The 20,696-nt window shown below is 41.8% G+C and overlaps 1 protein-coding gene across 5 annotated transcripts in view; it reads right to left on the bottom strand.

The window, feature by feature from the left end:
• Positions 1–20,696, bottom strand: part of uvrag (UV radiation resistance associated gene) — a 207,908-nt gene that overhangs the window by 164,595 nt on the left and 22,617 nt on the right. For 4 of the 5 annotated variants that reach the window (XM_061898145.1, XM_061898144.1, XM_061898148.1 and 1 more), the window contains exons 2-4: positions 13,068–13,133; positions 2,585–2,702; positions 2,426–2,460 (exon numbers count right to left, since the gene is read on the bottom strand). In XM_061898145.1, the coding sequence (XP_061754129.1) occupies positions 2,426–2,460; positions 2,585–2,702; positions 13,068–13,133 (219 nt within the window). The remainder of the gene's footprint in view (positions 1–2,425; positions 2,461–2,584; positions 2,703–13,067; positions 13,134–20,696) is intronic. The other variant, XM_061898146.1, reaches the window with a different exon arrangement.

Below are 20,696 nucleotides of genomic sequence, written 5' to 3' on the forward strand. Positions count from 1 at the left end.
AAAATCAAATAGTACCCCGGTCATTCAATTTATAACAAGTGATGCACAGAAAAATCCCAAATTCTAACTGATCTCCAATCTCCTTAGACTACACTCAAAGGAACTTTGGGAACCTTGTGATCACATTCTTTTCATAAATAGAAGTACTTTTCGCCTTAATCCTTAACCCAGATTTTTAAGGCCGTCTTGATCAAGTATTTTCATAGTTGAATATGATTAGATAGATCAGTCAAATATGTGCAAAACCATAGTTTTATGCTGGCGTGTATGCTAGAATGATCACAGCTAATGGGGATCCACACAAAACCAAATCTCATTAGGGACTTTTTTCCACCTCAAAAAAGCTAAAGCTCTCAGATATACAGATGTGGTCAAAGATAGACATACACTTGTAAAGAACATAATGTCATGGCTGTCTTGATTTTCCAATAATTTCTACAACTCTCTTTTGTGATAGAATGATTGGAGCACATACTTGTTGGTCATAAAAAACATTCATGAAGTTTGGTTATTTTATGAATTTATTATGGGTCTACTGAAAATGTGACCAAATCTGCTGGGTCAAAAATATACATACAGCAATGTTAATATTTGGTTACATGTCCCTTGGCAGGTTTCACTGCAATAATGCGCTTTTGGTAGCCATCCACAAGCTTCTGGTTGAATTTTTGGCAATTCCTCTTGACAAAATTGGTGCAGTTCAGCTAAATGTATGGGTTTTCTGACATGGACATGTTTCTTTAGAATTGTCCACACGTTTAAGTCCGGACTTTGGGATTAATTCTAGCCTGATTTAGCCATTACTTTAACACTTTTAGACCTGTGTTACACCCAAAACCCAACCTCAGGGCTGATGATTTTAGGTTGTCCTGAAGAATTTGGAAGTAATCCTCCTTTTTCAATGTCCCATTTACTCTCTGTAAAGTACCAGTTCCATCCATCCATCCATCCATTTTCTACCGCTTATTCCCTTTTGGGGTCGCGGGGGGCGCTGGCGCCTTTCTCAGCTACAAGGCGGGGTATACCCTGGACAAGTCGCCACCTCATCGCAGGGCCAACACAGATAGACAGACAACATTCACACTCAAATTCACACACTAAGGCCAATTTAGTGTTGCCAATCAACCTATCCCCAGGTGCATGTCTTGGGTAGTGGGAGGAAGCCGGAGTACCCGGAGGTAACATACCAAACTCCACACAGAAAGATCCCGAGCCTGGATTTGAACCCAGGACTGCAGGACCTTCGTATTGTGAGGCAGACGCACTAACCCCTCTTCCACTGTGAAGCCCAGTACCAGTTCCATTGGCAGAAAAACAGGCCCATAGCATAATACTACCACCATGCTTGACGGTAGGTATGGTGTTCCTGGGATTAAAGGCTTCAAATTTTCTCCTCTAAACATATTGTTGGGTATTACGGCCAAACAGCTCAATTTTTGTTTCATCTGACACCACATGGACAAAGATAAGACCTTCTGGAGGAAAGTTCCCTACACACTCACAAATTTACACACAGTACATACACACAGACACATACACACATTATATATATATATATATATATATATATATATATATATATATATATATATATATATATATATAATGTTAAAAGAACAATTTAAAGCCTTGTCCAATTGTTTACTAACATAAGCTATTAATGTTTGGCTAATTTTTACTGCAAATGAAAATAGTCTCTAAATAACGCTTATTAGGGTCCTTAACTACTAATAATCGGTATCAGCCCTAAAAAAAAAATAAAAAAATAAAAAATCGGTCTAGCTCTACTTTGTACTTTTTTCAGAGGCTTGAAACAATAATTATTGTTTACATTGTGTATGGGGAACTTGGCTTCGCTATACAAACCTTGTGGTATACAAACCATGTTCAAGAACCAGCTTGTTTGTAAATCAAGGTGTCACTGTACTAATAGGATCCAGTTTAAGAAACAGTTCAAACTCCAAGTGTTTACAAAGTACAAACAAGAAGAATAATGATAAACTTTTGGAACCTTATTGAAAGTAAGACATTATTATTCATCTCAAAACATGAATCACAACATAATTTTTTATTTATGAGAACTGTTGTATTTGTTAATAATTGGTATAAAATTGTGTTAAAAATTGAGAACAGGATGTAAACAAACGTGTTAGTAAATGCTATGAAGTGTAGAAAGGGTAGGAATAAATAAGCTATGCTTTTCCCACTCCTTTACGGACATGTTGCAATGAGAAAATGGAAATGCTTGAAAAACTTCTATTATATTGTAACTGTTAGCATATTCAAAATAAAACAAAAAAACAACAACACATACTGCTACAAAACCCAGCATGTATATGTACTGTATACCAGTACACAAAGTATTCAATGAAAATTTGTAAAGTATTTGAAAGCAAATAAAAATATTAAAAATAATAATACTCACCAGTGAGTCACGTATGACTTCACTCTTGTAAAAATCTAAAAAGACAAAAGTTAAAACACACAGATTAAAAGCCTGCACATGATCAAAAGCAATCACACAAAGCCAATTAGTGAATAGCCTGGACAGCAAGACAGTAATAAGGGTGTTTGTCACACTCACCACTAGATATGCGCTCTCCTATGCAGAGGTGCAGGGTGAAGTAAGTGTCCAGCAGAGGGGAACCATTCTTGTTGACAATGTTTCTTGCTGCAATGCTCCGGAGGTGACGCAATCGTCTCTGATTAACAGAAAAACAACAGATATTTGCTGCGGTCAGTCGTAGGCAGAAAACAAACATCAGAGCTGTTGAAAAACAATTATAGCGGACTTAATGACACAAAGGCACCGACTTGTGCATGTGATTGTGGATAACAGAGAAAAAAAACAACACTTTAAATAATGAAGGCATTTAGGATTTTGCATACATTAATTCATTTGTCCCAGCCCGCCACATACAAAAATGGATCGCCATAGATACTTAGTGCATTTTTCAAGATTAGAACTACTTGCCTGCCCTCACTCACAATGCCATTCAGTGCCAACCTTCACTATGAGCAGATCATGTCGCTGAGCATGGGGCACCACAATGCTTGGGTGGGCCCCAATTTACAAAACATATCAATTAATCGATGATGACCTGGGAGGGTTTTACTCTTTTCTGAATTATAAATAGTGTTACAATGTTGAATAATCGAGGTAAACAAAACCAAAGAGTAAAATCGTAAAGACCATGCATTTGGGCGCAAGCTAGCACGCAGTTTTTAATTGCCTTTTATTACCTGCGTCATTTTTTAAAAAGTTGGCCATTTATGGCATCACAGATTAACAGACGTATTTATGTGGGCATTCTTGTACATGCTGTCGGCCAGCCTCTTCTACCGTGCCATGACTGGTGACTGGAGCCTCACGTGTTTTTTCCATCATCTCAGCATGCCCTTCAGCCTTCTCTCATATCTAAAAAAATCAATACTTCCATCTTTACTTGTCCCCAAAAGTTTTACACTGGATTGTTTTGTCTACGTGGGCAGGTATACTAAACACAAATATAAAAGGAAACACGTCTGTTTTTGCTCTCATTTTTCATGAGTTTAACTCAAAGATTTAGCTAAGACTTTCACTATAAACACAAAATACCTATTCCTCTCATATAGTGTTCCCAAATCCGTCTAAATCTGCGTTAGTGAGCATTTATTCTTTGCCAAGATAATCCATCCCACCTCAGAGGTGTAGCATACCAAGATGCTGATTAAACAGCATGATTGTTTTGCCTCACGCAGTGCAATACATCTCCTTCGCATTGAGCTGATCAAGTTGTTGATTGTGGACTGTGGAATGTTGGTCCACTCCTCTTGAATGGCTGCGCGAAGTTGCTGGATAATGTCAGGAGCTGGAACACGCTGTTGTATACGCCGATCCACAGCATCCCAAACATGATCAATGGGTGACATGTCCGGTGAGTATGGTGGCCATGCAAGAACTGGGATGTGTTCAGCCTCCAGGGATTGTGTACAGCTCCTTGCAACGTGGGGGCATTGCATTGTTATGCTGCAACATGAGGTCATGTTCTCGGGTAAATAGCACAACAATGTGCCTCAGGATATAGTCTAGGTATCCCTGTGCATTCAAAACGCATCAATAAAATGCACTTGCATTAGTTGTCCATAACATGCATGCTCATACCATAACACCATGCCCACCATGGGCCATTCGATTCACAACGTTGACATCAGCAAACCAATCCAACACACGATGCCACACATGCTGTCTGCCACCTGCCCTTAACAGAGAAAACCGGGATTCATTTGTGAAGAAAGCACATCTCGAACGTGCCAGACGCCATCAATTGTGAGCATTTGCCCACTTAAGTCGGTTACGACGACAAACTGCAGTCAGGTCGAAATCCCTTTGAGGACGACGAGCATGCAGATGAACTTCCCTGAGACGTGTCTCACAGTTTGATTAGTTTGCATAACCAAAGAATGCAAACGATCATTGAGGTGCACCTGCTGGATGCAGGGGATGTGGAAGTCCTGGCCTGGTGTGGTTACACGTGGTCTGCGGTTGTGAGGCCGGTTGGATGTACTGCCAAATTCTCTGAAACGTCTTTGGAACATTCAATTATTGGGAAACAACTCTGGTGGATATTCCTGCAGTCGGCATGCCAACTGCATGCTCCCTCAAAACTTGCGACATATTTGGCATTGTGGGCATTGTACGGTGTGGTAAAATTGCACATTTCAGGGTGGAATTTTATTGTGTGCAGCCTAAGGCACACCTGTGCAATTATCCTGCTGTTTTAATCAGCATCTTGATACGCCACACCTGTCAAGATGGATTATCTTGGCAAAAAAGAATAGCTCACTAACACAGATTTCAACAGATTTGTGAACAATATTTCAGAGGAATAGGTATGTTGTGTATATAATAAAAGTTTTCGATATTTGAGTGTATCTCATGAAAAATGGAAGCAAAAACAAAAGTGTAGCTTTTATATTTTGTTTACTGTATAATATTAGATTTGTGGCTAAACTCACAATAACACTGGCGTGCAACATGCAGTGACATAAACGCAGCACTTTTTGATGCAGCATTTGGTGCCACACTGGGTGTACCCAATAGCATTGATATTTGTTTTCACGATATATATTTAAATGGTGTAAATCAAAGGTCTTCAACATAGGGTAAGTGATCCACAGGGATACTGCGGGGGTGGATTGTAAAATGTTTAGTTGATTGGATTTTTACTTTATATTATTTTTCCATCCATTTTCTACCGCTTATTCCCTTTGGGGTTGCTGGGGGCGCTGGTGCCTATCTCAGCTACAATCTGATGGAAGGCGGGGTTCACCCTGGACAAGTCATTATTTTTCCACAAATGTAAATGTTTTAAAATGCACATTAACACTGATCCAACACACTGTAGTGTTGTTTATAAATAGTATTGGTATGGACACCCTACTCACTTAAGTTTTAAATTAAAATCAGTCAACAACAATATTGGTGTATTTATGTTAGCATTTAAGAAAGCTAACGATTGACACTCAAAGACTTCTTGTCCGGCGCGGCACAGAAGGTAGAGATGCCGTGCCAGCAACTTAAGGGTTCTAGCTTCTACCATCTTTGTCATCCTAGGGCAAGACACTTCACCCTTGCTCCTGATGGGTCATGGCAAGTACCTTGCATGACAACCTTTCCATCAGCATGTGTGTGTGAATGGGTGAATATGATGTATAATGTAAAGTATATGTGTGTGTGTGAATGGGTGAATATGATGTATAATGTAAAGTGCTTTGGGTATAATTTCAGGTATATTAAAGCGGTACGGTATTTTCCGGACCATAGGGTGCACCGGATTATAAGGCGCACTGCCAATGAGCGGGTCTATTCCGGTCTCTGCCTACACAAATGAAGTGGAGCTGCTGACTGGGTGGTGCAGGGAAAATAACCTGGTCTTTGACAACACCAAGGCAAAGGAGCTGATTATGGACTTCTGGAAGAAAAAAAAAACTTAAATATCCAACTACTGTACATCCACGGGGACTATGTGGAGAGGTTCTCTAACTTCAGGTTCCTGAGCATCCAGATCGAGGAAAACCTGTCGTGGAGTGTGAACACCTCAGTGACCATCAAAAAGCACAGCAGAGACTTCATTTTCTAAGACTCCTCAGAAAGAGCCACCTGTCACAAAAACTGCTTGTGTCTTTATCGCTGCTCAATAGAGAGTGTGCTGACATACTGCACAGGGGCAGAGAGAAATGCACTTCAGAGGGTCATAAAAACTGCCATGAAGATCACTGGCTGCTCTCTCGCCTCCCTAGATGAACTGTACAGTTACAGGTGCTTCAAAAAGGCCCAAAACATCATAAGGGATCCATCTCACCCCGGACATAAACTTTTTAACTGCTGCCCTCGGGGCATGAGATACAGGACAATAAAATGCCGGACAAACAGATTTAAGAACACTTTTTACCCAAGAGCAATAGTGTCGCTGAACACAAGGCATTAGAGATGCGCGGCTGGGCAATTATATCATCTGCAACCGCGTCACCAAAGTAGTCATCCACCCGCCATCCACCCGAACCAACATTTTATCAGAAACGCATCCGCCCGCCACCCGCCCGCTGAAATACATCAGAGGTTGGCCACCTTTACCACTCACAGAGCTGTCTAAACCTGTTTCACAGAGTAGGCAATTGGAGCCGCTAAAGTTCTCGCGATTATCCAATTGGCGTTCATCCTGATGACAAGGATATGAGCGTGCTGTTAAGCCATTGCCTTTGACACCTTCAACAACATGTACACACCGATTATTAATCTGGCAACATGTTGTGTGCAGCTTCCGCAATCACACGTACAAGATTGAAATCCATACTGGGTGACACAGAGTACACTAATGGTTGTGATATAAACAATTTTAACACTCTTCGTGATATGCGCCACGCTGTGAAGCCACACCAAACAGGATTGACAAACACATTTCGGGAGAACATTCTCACAGTAACACAACATAAACGCAACACAACAAATACCCAGAATCCTTTGTGTCCGTGAAACATCCTGAATATATTTTACACCCCCGCGCCCCCAACCCCGCCCACCTTACCGACGCACGGGGTGGGGGGGAAGGTGGGGGGGTTGCTGCTAGCGGGGTGTATAAAATAGTCAGGATTCATCATGGATACAAAGGATTCTGGGTATTTGTTGTGTTGCGTTTATGTTGTGTTACTGGGAGGATGTCCTCCCGAAATGTGTTTGTCAATCTTGTTTGGCGTGGCTTCAGAGCGTGGCGCATATTATTAAGCTAAAGTTTTAACAAGCTGCTTTGCTTCTTCTACCTCTGTCTCAGCACAAAGCATTGTCCCACCCACACAACCAACTGATTGGTTACATATATAGCAGTAACAGCCAATCAGCAGTGCGTATTCAGAGCGGTAACAGCGAATCAGCAGTGCGTATTCAGAGCGCCTGTAGTAAATGCTTCAGCGTCGAGCAGATAGGTGTTTAGCAGGTGAGCATAAGGCAGCATACTCTCCCCAAATGATAGTAAACTCCTCCGAGTCAACTACTACTAACATCACTATGAGCCCGTTGACCTTAAACTGACTTAAACTGCAGCTCAGCGCGCTCACAGTTCTGGCTTGAGGTGAAGGCTAATTAGCATTTAGCGTAACGTTAGCTAATTTTGCGGTGTGTGTGTGTGTGTGTGTGTGTGTGTGTGTGTGTGTGTGTGTGTGTGTGTGTGTGTGTGTGTGTGTGTGTGTGTGTGTGTTTTACGGACAGAAAAGCATTGAATGGCAGGATCCCTGCTATCACATGTTGATAACAATATAACATTTACATAATAAAAATCAACTAGAGGCTTCCCAAATGCTGTAATAAATTAAGCATGATGAGTTGACTTGAAACTGTTTAATGTTGCACTTTTTATATGTAGAATAAAAGTTGTGTTATTTTAATTAATCTGAGCAACGATTTGAGGCAGTTTAATGTTGATTAACGTGGGCAGAATTATTATAGTGTTCCCAATGTTAAAAGGGTAAAGCCATTGTTTACAAAGTTGGCAAATAACTAACCAAAAAAATTTATATTTTGTTGTTTTATTTCTGTACCGAAAATGAAACGAACCGGGACCTCTCAACCGAGGTACATAACGAACCTAAATTTTTGTGTACCGTTACACCCCTAAAAAATAGAGTAGGTTAAACGATTATCACGATTGATATTATGAATATCATTAACTTGTGCAACATGTAATGTACAGAAGAATATCAGAATCATTTAAAGGTATAACTATCACATTTTATATTAACTAACATCTTTGACAATCAAACCATGATCGTAACAATACACATATTGTGTTAGTAATGTGTAAAACTGGTATCTAGACATAGTGTTGCTCTTCCTCTTAATGCAAGTGCTCCTATAGCAGGAATACAAATTATGAATTCCTACATAACACAAAATCTGGCAAGACACCAACTAGGGCTGGGCGATTATATGATTGTGATCACTGTTTGCGAATTATTTGAGTTTGATCACGATGATCAGCTGTTAGCATTTCCTTGATCAAACATGGCGGAAATGTCTGTTAGAAGTTAGCGTAGCAGTAAACAGTAGGGAAGCAATGATTCTCAGTGTAATCCTGCATTGAACAATCCACCTTCATTGACCGTGACCCTGCGTGCGTCTGTGAATGAGTGTGTGTTTGTGTACGGCTTTGGGGGCGGCTTGGTGTAGTGGGTAGAGCGGCCGTGCCAGAAACCTGAGGGTTGCAGGTTCGCTTCCCACCTATTGACATCCAAATTGCTGCCGTTGAGTCCTTGGGCAGGACACTTCACCCTTGCCCCCGGTGCCGCTCACACTGGTGAATGAATGATGAATGAATGATAGGTGGTGGTCAAAGGGGCCGTAGGCGCAAACTGGCAGCCACGCTTCCGTCAGTCTAACTCAGGGCAGCTGTGGCTACAGATGTAGCTTACCACCACCAGGTGTGAATGAATGATGGGTTCCCACTTCTCTCTGAGCGCTTTGAGTATCTAGTAATAGGAAAGGGCGATATAAATCTAATCCATTATTATTATTATTATTATTATTACGTTTGCATGTGTTTTTGTGAAAGTGTTTGTGTCCGTGTGTGTGTAACCTCCCGTTCCACCGTGCAAAAATCAGGCTCGTCACGACTAATTAATGGTCAACACTACACAACTGGAAATACAGCAAAGACGAACAAAATAAAGAAATATGACTAACACTAGCATATAAGTTGAGACAACATTCAAAGGAGCAGCGGCTTTGTCCATCCATCCATTTTCTACAGCTTATTCCCTTTTGGGGTCGCGGGGGGCGCTGGCGCCTATCTCAGCTACAATTGGGCGGAAGGCAGGTCAATTAATTTTTGAGTGTATGGATAAAAAAAAAAAACACTTTGTTCCTGAAACAATCAATAAACTTGTTTAATGTGTTAATACTAGGGCTGCAAATGATTAAAATATTTAATAATGATAATCGCATTGTTCATAATTAACTCAAAATGAATCGTGATTGATCACAAATAGGTATAATTCTTCATCAATAATAAGTGTACCGTAGACCAGTGGATCTCAAATGGGGGTACGCGTACCACTGGGGGTATTTTAGGGTATGCCAAGGGGTACGTGAGATTTTTTAAAAAATATGAATATAAATAGTATACAAAATAGCAACAATTCAAAAATCCTTTATAAATATATTTATTGAATAATACTTCAACAAAATATGAATGTAAGTTCATAAACTGTAAAAAGAAATGCAACAGTGCAATATTCAGTGTTGACAGCTAGATTTTTTTTTGGACATGTTCCATAAATATGTTAAAGATTTCTTTTTTTGTGAAGAAATGTTTAGAATTAAGTTCATGAATCCAGATGGATCTCTATTACAATCCCCAAAGAGGGCACTTTAAGTTAATGATTACTTCTATGTGTAGAAATATTTATTTATAATTGAATCACTTGTTTATTTTTCAACAAGTTTTTATATATTTTTATATATTTTTTTCCAAATAGTTCAAGAACGACCAAAGCAAATGAGCAATATTTTGCACTGTTATACAATTTAATAAATCAGAAACTGATGACATAATGCTGTATTTTACTTCTTTATCTTTTTTTCAACCAAAAATGCTTTGCTCTGATAAGAGAGTACTTGAATTAAAAAAAATGTTCACAGGGGGTAGATCACTGAAAAGAGGTTGAGAACCACTGCCCTAGACAGATCATTTTCAGGAGGGGTGGCTTCATGACAATGTTTTAATCTTCTCTATTAATTAATAAAATGCAATAGAGCCTGCTAATCATTCTGTAGTTGACGACTCGACCAGAACTTGTTCTAAAAGAATTTACACATTATTTCAGCCAGCCAGAAAAATCATTGTATTCTTTAAACTAGTGTCCTAGCATTTCTTTAGGTGAAAATATCACAGAATAACATTACAAAACATCTCTGACTAAGCAACATCGTGATTTAAGCCATTTTTAGTTTGTTAATGTTAAAGTTAAAAGTACCAATGATTGTCACACACAAATTATTCTCTGCATTTGACCCATCACCCTTGATCAACCCCTGGGAGGTCAGGGGAGCAGTGGGCAGCAGTGGTGGCCGCGCTCAGGAATAGTTTTTGGTGATTTAACCCCCAATTCCAACCCTTGATGGTGAGTGTAAAGCAGGGAGGTAATGGGTCCCATTTTTCTAGTCTTTGGTATGACTTGGCAGGGGTTTGAACTCACAACCTACCCATCTCAAGGCGGACACTCTAACCACTAGGCCACTGAGTATGGTACTAGGCCACTGCGGCTGTATAGCGTAGCACTTTTATTTTGTAGCCTGAAAAGTGTTTGATTGGTTTGTGGAAATGTCTTGACATGTTTTGATGTCTCCTTTCGACATCCTGGCGGCCGTCTTTCATTTCCGTTGAGCTTTTATGTCATCTTATGTAGTCCAAGCAACAACCTTAATGTTATGTTATCACTGCACTTTAACTATAATCTGAACACAGAAGAGAAGAACCACCCACCTCTAGAATGACACGCGCAGAAGGCGTTTGCGGCAGGGACATCGCCTCTTCTCACGGCGAAAAATAGTCTTTTCTTCTCCGGAAAACAAGTTTCCACAACTTGAACCTTATAATTCCATAAGGTAGACTTTCTTTTGTCCATTTCTGCTCGTTTGTGGCTCATTAGTAACAAGTGAACTGCAGCCAAGTTACCCCCGCTACTAGGGGTTCAAGAAGAAAGTGTTTGCATTAATCGCTTGTTAAAAAATGTAGTGCCGTTATTGAAATTTAAAGTTAACACGTTATTGCGTTAACTTTGACAGTCCAAGTTAATACATATTATTTTACTGTACCTCAAATTCAAATTGCACTTTAATGTACTCTTATTGAATAAAAGATACAGTATTCGAGTTTTAAAAAACTTCACAATCTGGTTCACAGTTTGCCGTTTGCTAAAGTCCTGGTGAGAAGCACTGATGTATACAAGTAACTAAAGAATACACATAATAGTTTACCATTTGAAAGTGTTGTTTAGTAAATGTTAACTTGAAGTAAAAGTCTTGTAGTGTTCGGTACTCGACTGACACTTTGTCAACAGCAGAATGCACTTTTTGATGACAAGCAAAATAGTGAAATAACTTTGAGAGGAAAAAAAGTTGTCTTTACTTTCGACAAAATGCATCAAAAAATAAGCAAAACCGTTCCCCTAAAACTGAAGTACGTACCAGAGTGTGGGGTACCTTTACCGTAACCACCACATATCTATGAACAAAATGATAGTTGTCAGATGTGAGCATATACTATACTACCTTAATCAAACATGGAGGAAATGTCTGTTACAAGATACCGCAAAAGTAATTAGGAGGGATGCAACGGTACTCGCTATAATACTGCATTCGATTTGTTTTTGGTTTTGTTTTTAATATTGATCGGGATCTCTTTTTTTTGCCATATCGCTAAGCCATAACGCCAAAGCACAGCAGGTTTTTTTGTATTCTCTTTTTAAAAAAGTGTGTTTGTGTCCTTTTTGTAATGATCTGTTTAAAAAAAGCATAATGTTGAAAAATACATCTCAATAAAGCAGACTAATTGCCCAGTCACGGTGTAAGAAGGGTTAGTGCGTCTGCCTCACAAAACGAAGGTCCTGCAGTCTTGGGTTCAATCCCAGGCTCGGGATCTTTCTGTGTGGAGTTTGCATGTTCTCCCCGTGAATGCGTGGGTTCCCTCCGGGTACTCCGGCTTCCTCCCACCTCCAAAGACATGCACCTGGGGATAGGTTGATTGGCAACACTAAATTGGCCCGAGCGTGTGAATGTGAGTGTGAATGTTGTCTGTCTATCTGTGTTGGCCCTGCGATGAGGTGGCGACTTGTCCAGGGTGTACACCGCCTTCCGCGCGATTGTAGCTGATATAGGCGCTAGCGCCCCCCGCGACCCCAAAAGGGAATAAGCGGTAGAAAAATGGATGGATGGATGGTATTAAAACTTGAAAATGATCTGTCTAGGGCAGGGGTCTCAAACATGCGGCCCGCAAAACGTTATTACGCGGCCCGCACTTTGATATCAAAATTTAACGGCCTACTGAAATGAGATTTTCTTATTCAAACGGGGATAGCAGGTCCATTCTATGTGTCATACTTGATCATTTCGCGATATTGCCATATTTTTGCTGAAAGGATTTAGTAGAGAACATCCACGATAAAGTTTGCAACTTTCAGTGTTAAGAGAAATGCCCTGCCTCTACCGGAAGTCGCAGACGATGACGTCGCAAGTGTGGGGGGTCCTCACATATTCACATTATTTTTAATGGGAGCTTCCAACAAAAAGTGCTATTCAGACCGAGAAAAACGACAATTTCCCCATTAATTTGAGCGAGGATGAAAGATTTGTGTTTGAGGATATTGATAGCGACGGACTAGAAAAAAATATAATAAAAAATAAAAATCGAGTTAAAAAAAAAACGCGATTACATTGGGATGGATTCCGATGTTTTTAAACACATTTACTAGGATAATTCTGGGAAATCCCTTAACTTTCTATTGTGTTGCTAGTGTTTTAGTGAGTTTAATATTACCTGAGAGTCGGAGGTGTACGTCCACGGCTGTCTTGACGCGCAGTGTCTCAGGGGAGTCGACGGCAGCTGTACGGACGGCACAAGCTCAGCTGATATCCGGTAAGAGGCGACTTTTTAACCACAATTTTCTGACCGAAACCTGCTGGTTGACATGTGGTCGGGATACATGTCTGCTTGACCGCGCTCTGTTCCATAGTAAAATTTCAGTTACGGGAATTTTAAACAAAGAATCACCGTGTGTTTGTGTGGCTAAAGGCTAAAGCTTCCCAACTCCATCTTTCTACTTTGACTCCTCCAATATTATTTGAACAAATTGCAAAAGATTCAGCAACACAGATGTCCAAAATACTGTATAATTATGCCGTTAAAGCAGACGACATTTAGCTGTGTGTGTGCGTAGCGCTCATACTTCCTAAAAACGCGTGACGTCTTGTGTACACGTCATCATTACGCGACGTTTTCAAGACGAAACTCCCGGGAAATTTAAAATTGTAATTTAGTAAACTAAAAAAGCCGTATTGGCATGTGTTGCAATGTTAATATTTTATCATTGATATATAAACTATCAGACTGCGTGGTGGGTAGTAGTGGGTTTCAGAAGGCCTTTAATGTTGGTGCGGCCCGCGAGTTTAATATGAACGGCGCTTGACAGCGTTATACTTGCCAACGTCCCCAATTTTCCCCGGAGACCCATGAATTTCGGGGCATCAATTCTCTTGAAGCCTCGTAGATTTTCATCAGATCAACGATATTCAAGGAGTGCCATAATGGCTCTGCCTTTAGTGCCCCCTACATCCTGAACTTAAAACGTGGAAACCCAGTTGTATGTTGCATCTAGCCTTGTAGGACGCACGTGTGTTATGGAAAGATATATTCGATCAACAGCTACACACGTAACACTCAGGGTGGCCGTAAAAAAAACTTGAACACTGTTACAAATATGTGCCAGACTGTGAATCCACACCAAACAAGAATGACAAAAACATTTCGGGAGAACATCCGCATCGTAACACAACATAAACACAACAGAACAATTACCCAGAATCCCATGCAGCCCAAACTCTTTCAGGCTACAATATACACATCCCCGCTACCACCAACCCCCCACCCTCCCTACTTGCGTCGGTTGAGGTGTTGTATATTGTAGCCCGGGAGTTTGGGCTGCAAGGTGTTCTGGGTATTTTTTCTCTTGTGTTAAAGTTGTGTTAGGGTGCGGAAATTCTCCCAAAAAAGGGTTTGTCATTCTAGTTTGGTGTCAGTTCACAGTGTGGCGCATATTTGTAACAGTGTTAAAGTTGTTTGTACTGCCACCCTCAGTGTGACCTGTATGGCTGTTGACCAAGTACGTCTTGCAGCCACGTACGTTGTCCTGTACAAGTCTCATTCAACATGTTACGGAACCAGCACGTTGGTTGTGTGATGTAAAAGCGTGCGCGATGACATGTAGGGGAGCAGTAGTCCTCTTTTAGGGGGTGCGCGAACCCCTGGAGGTACTTGAAGGTATGCCAAGGGACAAGTGAGATTTATTAAAAATATTCTAAAAAAAATAGCAGCAATTCATAAATCCTTTAAAAATATATTTATTGAATACTACTTCAATGAAATATGAATGAAAGTTCATAAACTGTGAAAAAAATAATACAACAATCCAACATTCAGTGTTGACAGCTAGACTTTTTATGGACATGTTCCATAAATATTGATGTTAAAAATTTCTTTTTTTGTGAAGAAATGTTTAGAATTAAGTTGATGAATCCAGATGGATCTCTATTACAATCCCCAAAGAGTGCACTTTAAGTTGATGATTACTTCTATGTGTAGAAATCTTTATTTATAATTGAATCACTTGTTTATTTTTCAACAAGTTTTTATTGTTATTTTTATATCTTTTTTTTCAAATAGTTCAAGAAAGACCACTACAAATGAGCAATATTTTGCCCTGTTATACAATTTAATAAATCAGAAAATGATGACATAGTGCTGTATTTTACTTCTTTATCTATTTTTTCCAACCTAAAATGCTTTGCTCTGATTAGGGGGTACTTGAAATAAAAAAATGTTCACAGGGGGTAAATCACTGAAAAAAGGTTGAGAACCACTGTTGTAGAGGACGTTAAAGGCAGTGCAGTCACGGCAGCCCTTAATAATGTTGGCCGGGTGAAAATTGGGAAAATTTCGGGAGAATGGTTGGACCGGTAGATTGTCGGGAGGTGCACTGAAATTCAGGTGTCTCCTGGAAAAATCGTGAGGGTTGGCAAGTATGTTGCTAGGGCGGGAAAGCCATTCATAAAAGGTGAATTCATTAAAAAGTGCATGTTAGATTTTTTAAAGAAATCTTTTCTTGCGGCCCAGCCTCACCCAGTTTCTGCATCCAGTGGCCCCCAGCTAAATTGAGTTTGAGACCCCTGGTCTAGGGTGAACCTATTAGGGGCGGCGTGGCGCAGTGGGAGAGGGGCCGTGCGCAACCCGAGGGTCCCTGGTTCAATCCCCACCTAGTACCAACATCGTCACGTCCGTTGTGTCCTTGAGCAAGACACTTCACCCTTGCTCCTGATGGGTCATGGTTAGCGCTTTGCATGGCAGCTCCCTCCATCAGTGTGTGAATGTGTGTGTGAATGGGTAGATGTGGAAGTAGTGTCAAAGCGCTTTGAGTACCTTGAAGGTAGAAAAGCGCTATACAAGTACAGCCCATCATTTTTTAAATTTATTTAATGATGAACATTTATATTAATCTGCAATTAATATTTTAATAATTTGACATCCATAATTAATACTGTATGTATTTATCAGCCTTTTTTGAAGACAACCATATCAACATAGCAAATAAGGAAAATCACACAACAATGTCATGGTAACCACGCCCCTAACTACAACTCCACCACCACAGGTACCTTGGCAATCTAGGGGAAACCCTGATTGTGAGACAACACCATTGAGCTGTGGTATAAGTGTATGACAATACCATCTCTTGTACGAAGATGCAACGACACAATCCATACGTGTAGTGCCATTATAATGTGCTTACAAGTAGGGCTGGGCGATATATCGCGGGTTTGCCTCTGTGCGATATAGAAAATGACTATATCGTAATATTAGAGTATACGTGGGGGCGGCATGGCGTAGTGGGTAGAGCGGCCGTGCCAGAAACCTGAGTGTTGCAGGTTCGCTTCCCACCTATTAACATCCAAATCGCTGCCGTTGTGTCCTTGGGGAGGACACTTCACCCTTTGCCCCCGGTGCCGCTCACACTGGTGAATGAATGATGAATGATTGGTGGTGGTTGGAGGGGCCGTAGGCGCAAACTGGTAGCCACGCTTCCGTCAGTCTCCCCCAGGGCAGCTGTGGCTATATATGTAGCTTACCACCACCAGGTGTGAATGAATGATGGGTTCCCACTTCTCTGTGAGCGCTTTGAGTATCTAACAATAGAAAAGCGCGATATAAATCTAATCCATTATTATTATTTATTATTACGTTCTCACGCAGTTGCTTTTAGCTGCCCGCATTACACTACAGGCGTTTCTCACTCGTTCTCGTCTCTCCTTCTCACAGCGACGTAAAACAAGCACACCTTCTTACATACGTCACATACTGTCACCGGTGTAGCGTCATACGCTCTTGCCGAGCAGAGGTAGCAGCATGGCTAACGTTAGCTGAGGCAGGTCGTGCAAGCAGAGCGGTGCGAGACTTTACAAGAGAGAGAAGGTGTGAAACTGATCACAAATAGAGGGAGAACAATTAATGCCCCAAAAAACCTGCAGGAGGTCCATCATCTGGCGGTGGTTTGGCTTCAAGCAGGAAGATATTCAGCAGACAACAGCATTATGCAAAGTATGCAGCAAAAGTGTTGCCACAAAACGTTGCAGCACTACCGATTTGTTCTTTCATTTAAAAAGTCACCCGCGAGAGAATGAAGGGTATTTAATAAATACAGTTTTGGTACATTTACTAAGTTGTGATTTCCCTCTCTGCATGAAAGTTTAAAATTAGTATGTATATTAATGCAGTATGAAGAAAATGTTTTAATGGGACGGCGTGGCGCAGTGGGAGAGTGACCATGCGCAACCCGAGGGTCCCTGGTTCAATCCCCACCTAGTACCAACCTCGTCACATCCGTTGTGTCCTTGAGCAAGACACGTCACCCTTACTCCTGATGGGTGCTGGTTAGCGCCTCGCATGGCAGCTCCCTTCATCAGTGTGTGAACGTGTGTGTGAATGGGTGAATGTGGAAGTAGTGTCAAAGCGCTTTGAGTACCTTGAAGGTAGAAAAGCGCTATACAAGTACAACCCATTTATTATTTATTTATTTATAATGTAGACACATAGAATCATCTTATTGCTGTGATTATATGTATCAAGTGTTAATTCAAGGCTAAGCCAAAATATAGAGATATATATTGTATATCGCGATATGGCATTAAAATACTGAGATATTAATAAGAGCCAATATCGCCCAGCCCTACTTACAAGCAAAGGCAAAGGCCAAAAAAATTCACAAAAGCACAGCAGACGCCAAACTTTTCGGTGGCAAAAAAAAAAGATCAGCGCCCACATACTTCCACGTGATGAGGTTTAAGCATGCACCCGCTTGGACCAAATGTGTTAGAATAACCTCCCCCCCTGACCAGCAGGCTTTGTTGAACGCCTGTAGCTATACTGAGATTAAATTGAAGTCATGAGATTCCCTAAGGCAGTCTCACACAAGAATACTGATTGTTTCACAAAGGACTTTCAACTTCCTCTTAAAAATTTCAATACGCATGAATAAACGTGAACTCCAGGCAGATAGAAATAGTTTTGCTGTAGGATAACTAAAAACATTTGTCCTAAATGCTCGGCGGCATGATCTAATATGAAACAATTCGATCTGAGGAGTAAGAAAAAACGTTGTAGCCAAACTTTGCCCTGTGGGTATAGCTTACTGGCTGGTTGTGCTCGATTAATACAGAGCTGCACAGGTACTGATTTAATTTACTTTTTGTAGTTATGCATAACGCCCTCAAAAACATCATCACATTTAAAAGCGAGCCTGAATTTAATGCATTTGTTTAAAGTAAACATAACGTTGAGACCTTTCATCGTCGTATTTACTAGTCAAAACGAACAAATCAGCCTCTCTAATTGGTTGCTTTTCTCCGTCTGTTCCTGTCTCTGTGTCTATGTATTGTGCAAGGGTATGTGCGCAACATGTACTATGTACAGTAGTATAGGCAGGAACAAACTACGTAGCGTTTAACTACATTTCCCAGTAGCTTGCAGTAGCTTAGCTACTTTATGAACGAGTAGCTATTCCTATAGCTTAGCTATTTTTAGACTCGTGTAGCAAGGTAGCTTATAACAAAACTACAAAGAGAGAAAATGGACTGCAAACCCAGGCCCAAAAAAAATACAATGACCTGGATTGATTAGAACCTCCATGGTTACAGAAAAAATCCACGATCATTGGTTAATATTCGTATGATGAGTCACAATTGGTTCACGAAACATTACTAATTGGCTAATCAGAATCAAGATAAGGCGGGTCATCGAAACCAGAAAGCAAAATAATAAACACACATCATGTCACATGACAACAAATGAGTCGGAGGCAAAAGGAGGCTTCAAGGCGCAGTTGGGGGAGTGGCCGTGCCAGGATTCCGAGGGTTCCTGGTTCAATCCCCACCTTGTACCAACCTCGTCACGTCCGTTGTGTCCTTGAGCAAGACACTTCACCCTTGCTCCTGATATTGTGTTTCCTTAGGCATATTTAAACAAATGTATGTGTTTAGAGAAAACAATGCCCAAAGTAAAATGATTGATTGAGACTTTTATTAGTAGATTACACAGCACAGTACATATTCCCTACAATTGACCACTGAATGCCAACACCCCAATACGTTTTTCAACTTGTTTAAGTCGGGGTCCATGGTAATCAACATTAAACTGCCTCAAGTTATTGCTCAGATGAAAAAAAATGACAAAACTTTTCTTCTACATATAAAAACTGGAACATTAAACAGTTTCAACTCAACTCAGCCTCAGATTAACTTTTCTTTACCCCCCCCCCAGCCTGGCAAACTTGGTAGTAAGAAGATATATGGGCTTATTATTCTTCCACCATAGAAGTGGGTCAAAATTTAGTTTTTAATGCAATACAGCAACCCCCTGCGACCCCGGACGGGACTAGCGATAGGAAATGGATGGATGGATGGTGTTAAATCTGCTGCTATAAAAACGTTTGTCTCTGAGCTGCCACCTTATCGTGGTAGAGGAGTTTGCGTGTCCCAATGATCCTAGGAGCTATGTTGTCCGGGGGCTTTATGCCCCCTGGTACGGTCTCCCAAGGCAAACAGGTTCTAGGTCAGGGATCAGACAAAGAGCAGCTCGAAGACCTCTATGAAGAAGAAAAATCATGGACCCAGATTTCCCTCGCCCGGACGCGGGTCACCGGGGCCTCCCTCTGGATCAAGGCCCGGAGGTGGGGCACGATGGCGAGCGCCTGGTGGCCGGGCCTGTTCCTATGGGGCCCGGCCGGGCACAGCCCGAAGAGGCAACGTGGGTCACCCCTCCAATGGGCTCACCACCCATAGCAGGGACCATAGAGGTCGGGTGCAATGTGAGCTGGGCGGCAGCCGAAGGCAGGGCACTTGGCGGTCCGATCCTCGGCTACAGAAGCTAGCTCTTGGGACGTGGAACGTCACTTCACTGGGGGGGAAAGAGCCTGAGCTAGTGCGCGAAGTGGAGAAGTTCCGGCTGGATATAGTCGGACTCACTTCGACGCACAGCAAGGGCTCTGGAACCACTTCTCTCGAGAGGGACTGGGCCCTCTTCCACTCTGGCGTTGCTGGCAGTGAGAGGCGACGGGCTGGGGTGGCAATTCTTGTTGCCCCCCGGCTCAAAGCCTGCACGTTGGAGTTTAACCCGGTGGACGAAAAGGTAGCCTCCCTCCGCCTTCGGGTGGGGGGACGGGTCCTGACTGTTGTTTGTGCTTACGCACCAAACAGCAGTTCAGGGTACCCACCCTTTTTGGGTACACTCGAGGGAGTACTGGAAAGTGCTCCCCCGGGTGATTCCCTTGTCCTACTGGGGGTCTTCAACGCTCACGTTGGCAACGACAGTGAAACCTGGAGAGGCGTGATGGGGAAGAATGGCCGCCCGGATCTGAACCCGAGTGGTGTTCTGTTATTGGACTTTTGTGCTCTTCACAGTTTGTCCATAACAAACACCATGTTCAAACATAAGGGTGTCCATATGTGCACTTGGCACCAGGGCACCCTAGGCCGCAGTTCCATGATCGACTTTGTAGTTGTGTCATCGGATTTGCGGCCTTATGTTTTGGACATTTGGGTGAAGAGAGGGGCGGAGCTTTCTAACGATCACCACCTGCTGGTGAGTTGGCTGCGATGGTGGGGGAGGATGCCGGACAGACCTGGGAGGCCCAAACGCATTGTGAGGGTCTGCTGGGAACGTCTGGCAGAGTCTCCTGTCAGAGAAAGTTTCAATTCCCACCTCCGGAAGAACTTTGAACATGTCACGAGGGAGGTGCTGGACATTGAGTCCGAGTGGACTATGTTCCGCACCTCTATTGTCGAGGCGGCTGATCGGACCTGTGGCCGCAAGGTAGTTGGTGCTTGTCGGGGCGGCAATCCT

This window comes from Nerophis ophidion, linkage group LG04, assembly GCF_033978795.1.
Source record: "Nerophis ophidion isolate RoL-2023_Sa linkage group LG04, RoL_Noph_v1.0, whole genome shotgun sequence".
Taxonomy (NCBI): Eukaryota; Metazoa; Chordata; class Actinopteri; order Syngnathiformes; family Syngnathidae; genus Nerophis; species Nerophis ophidion.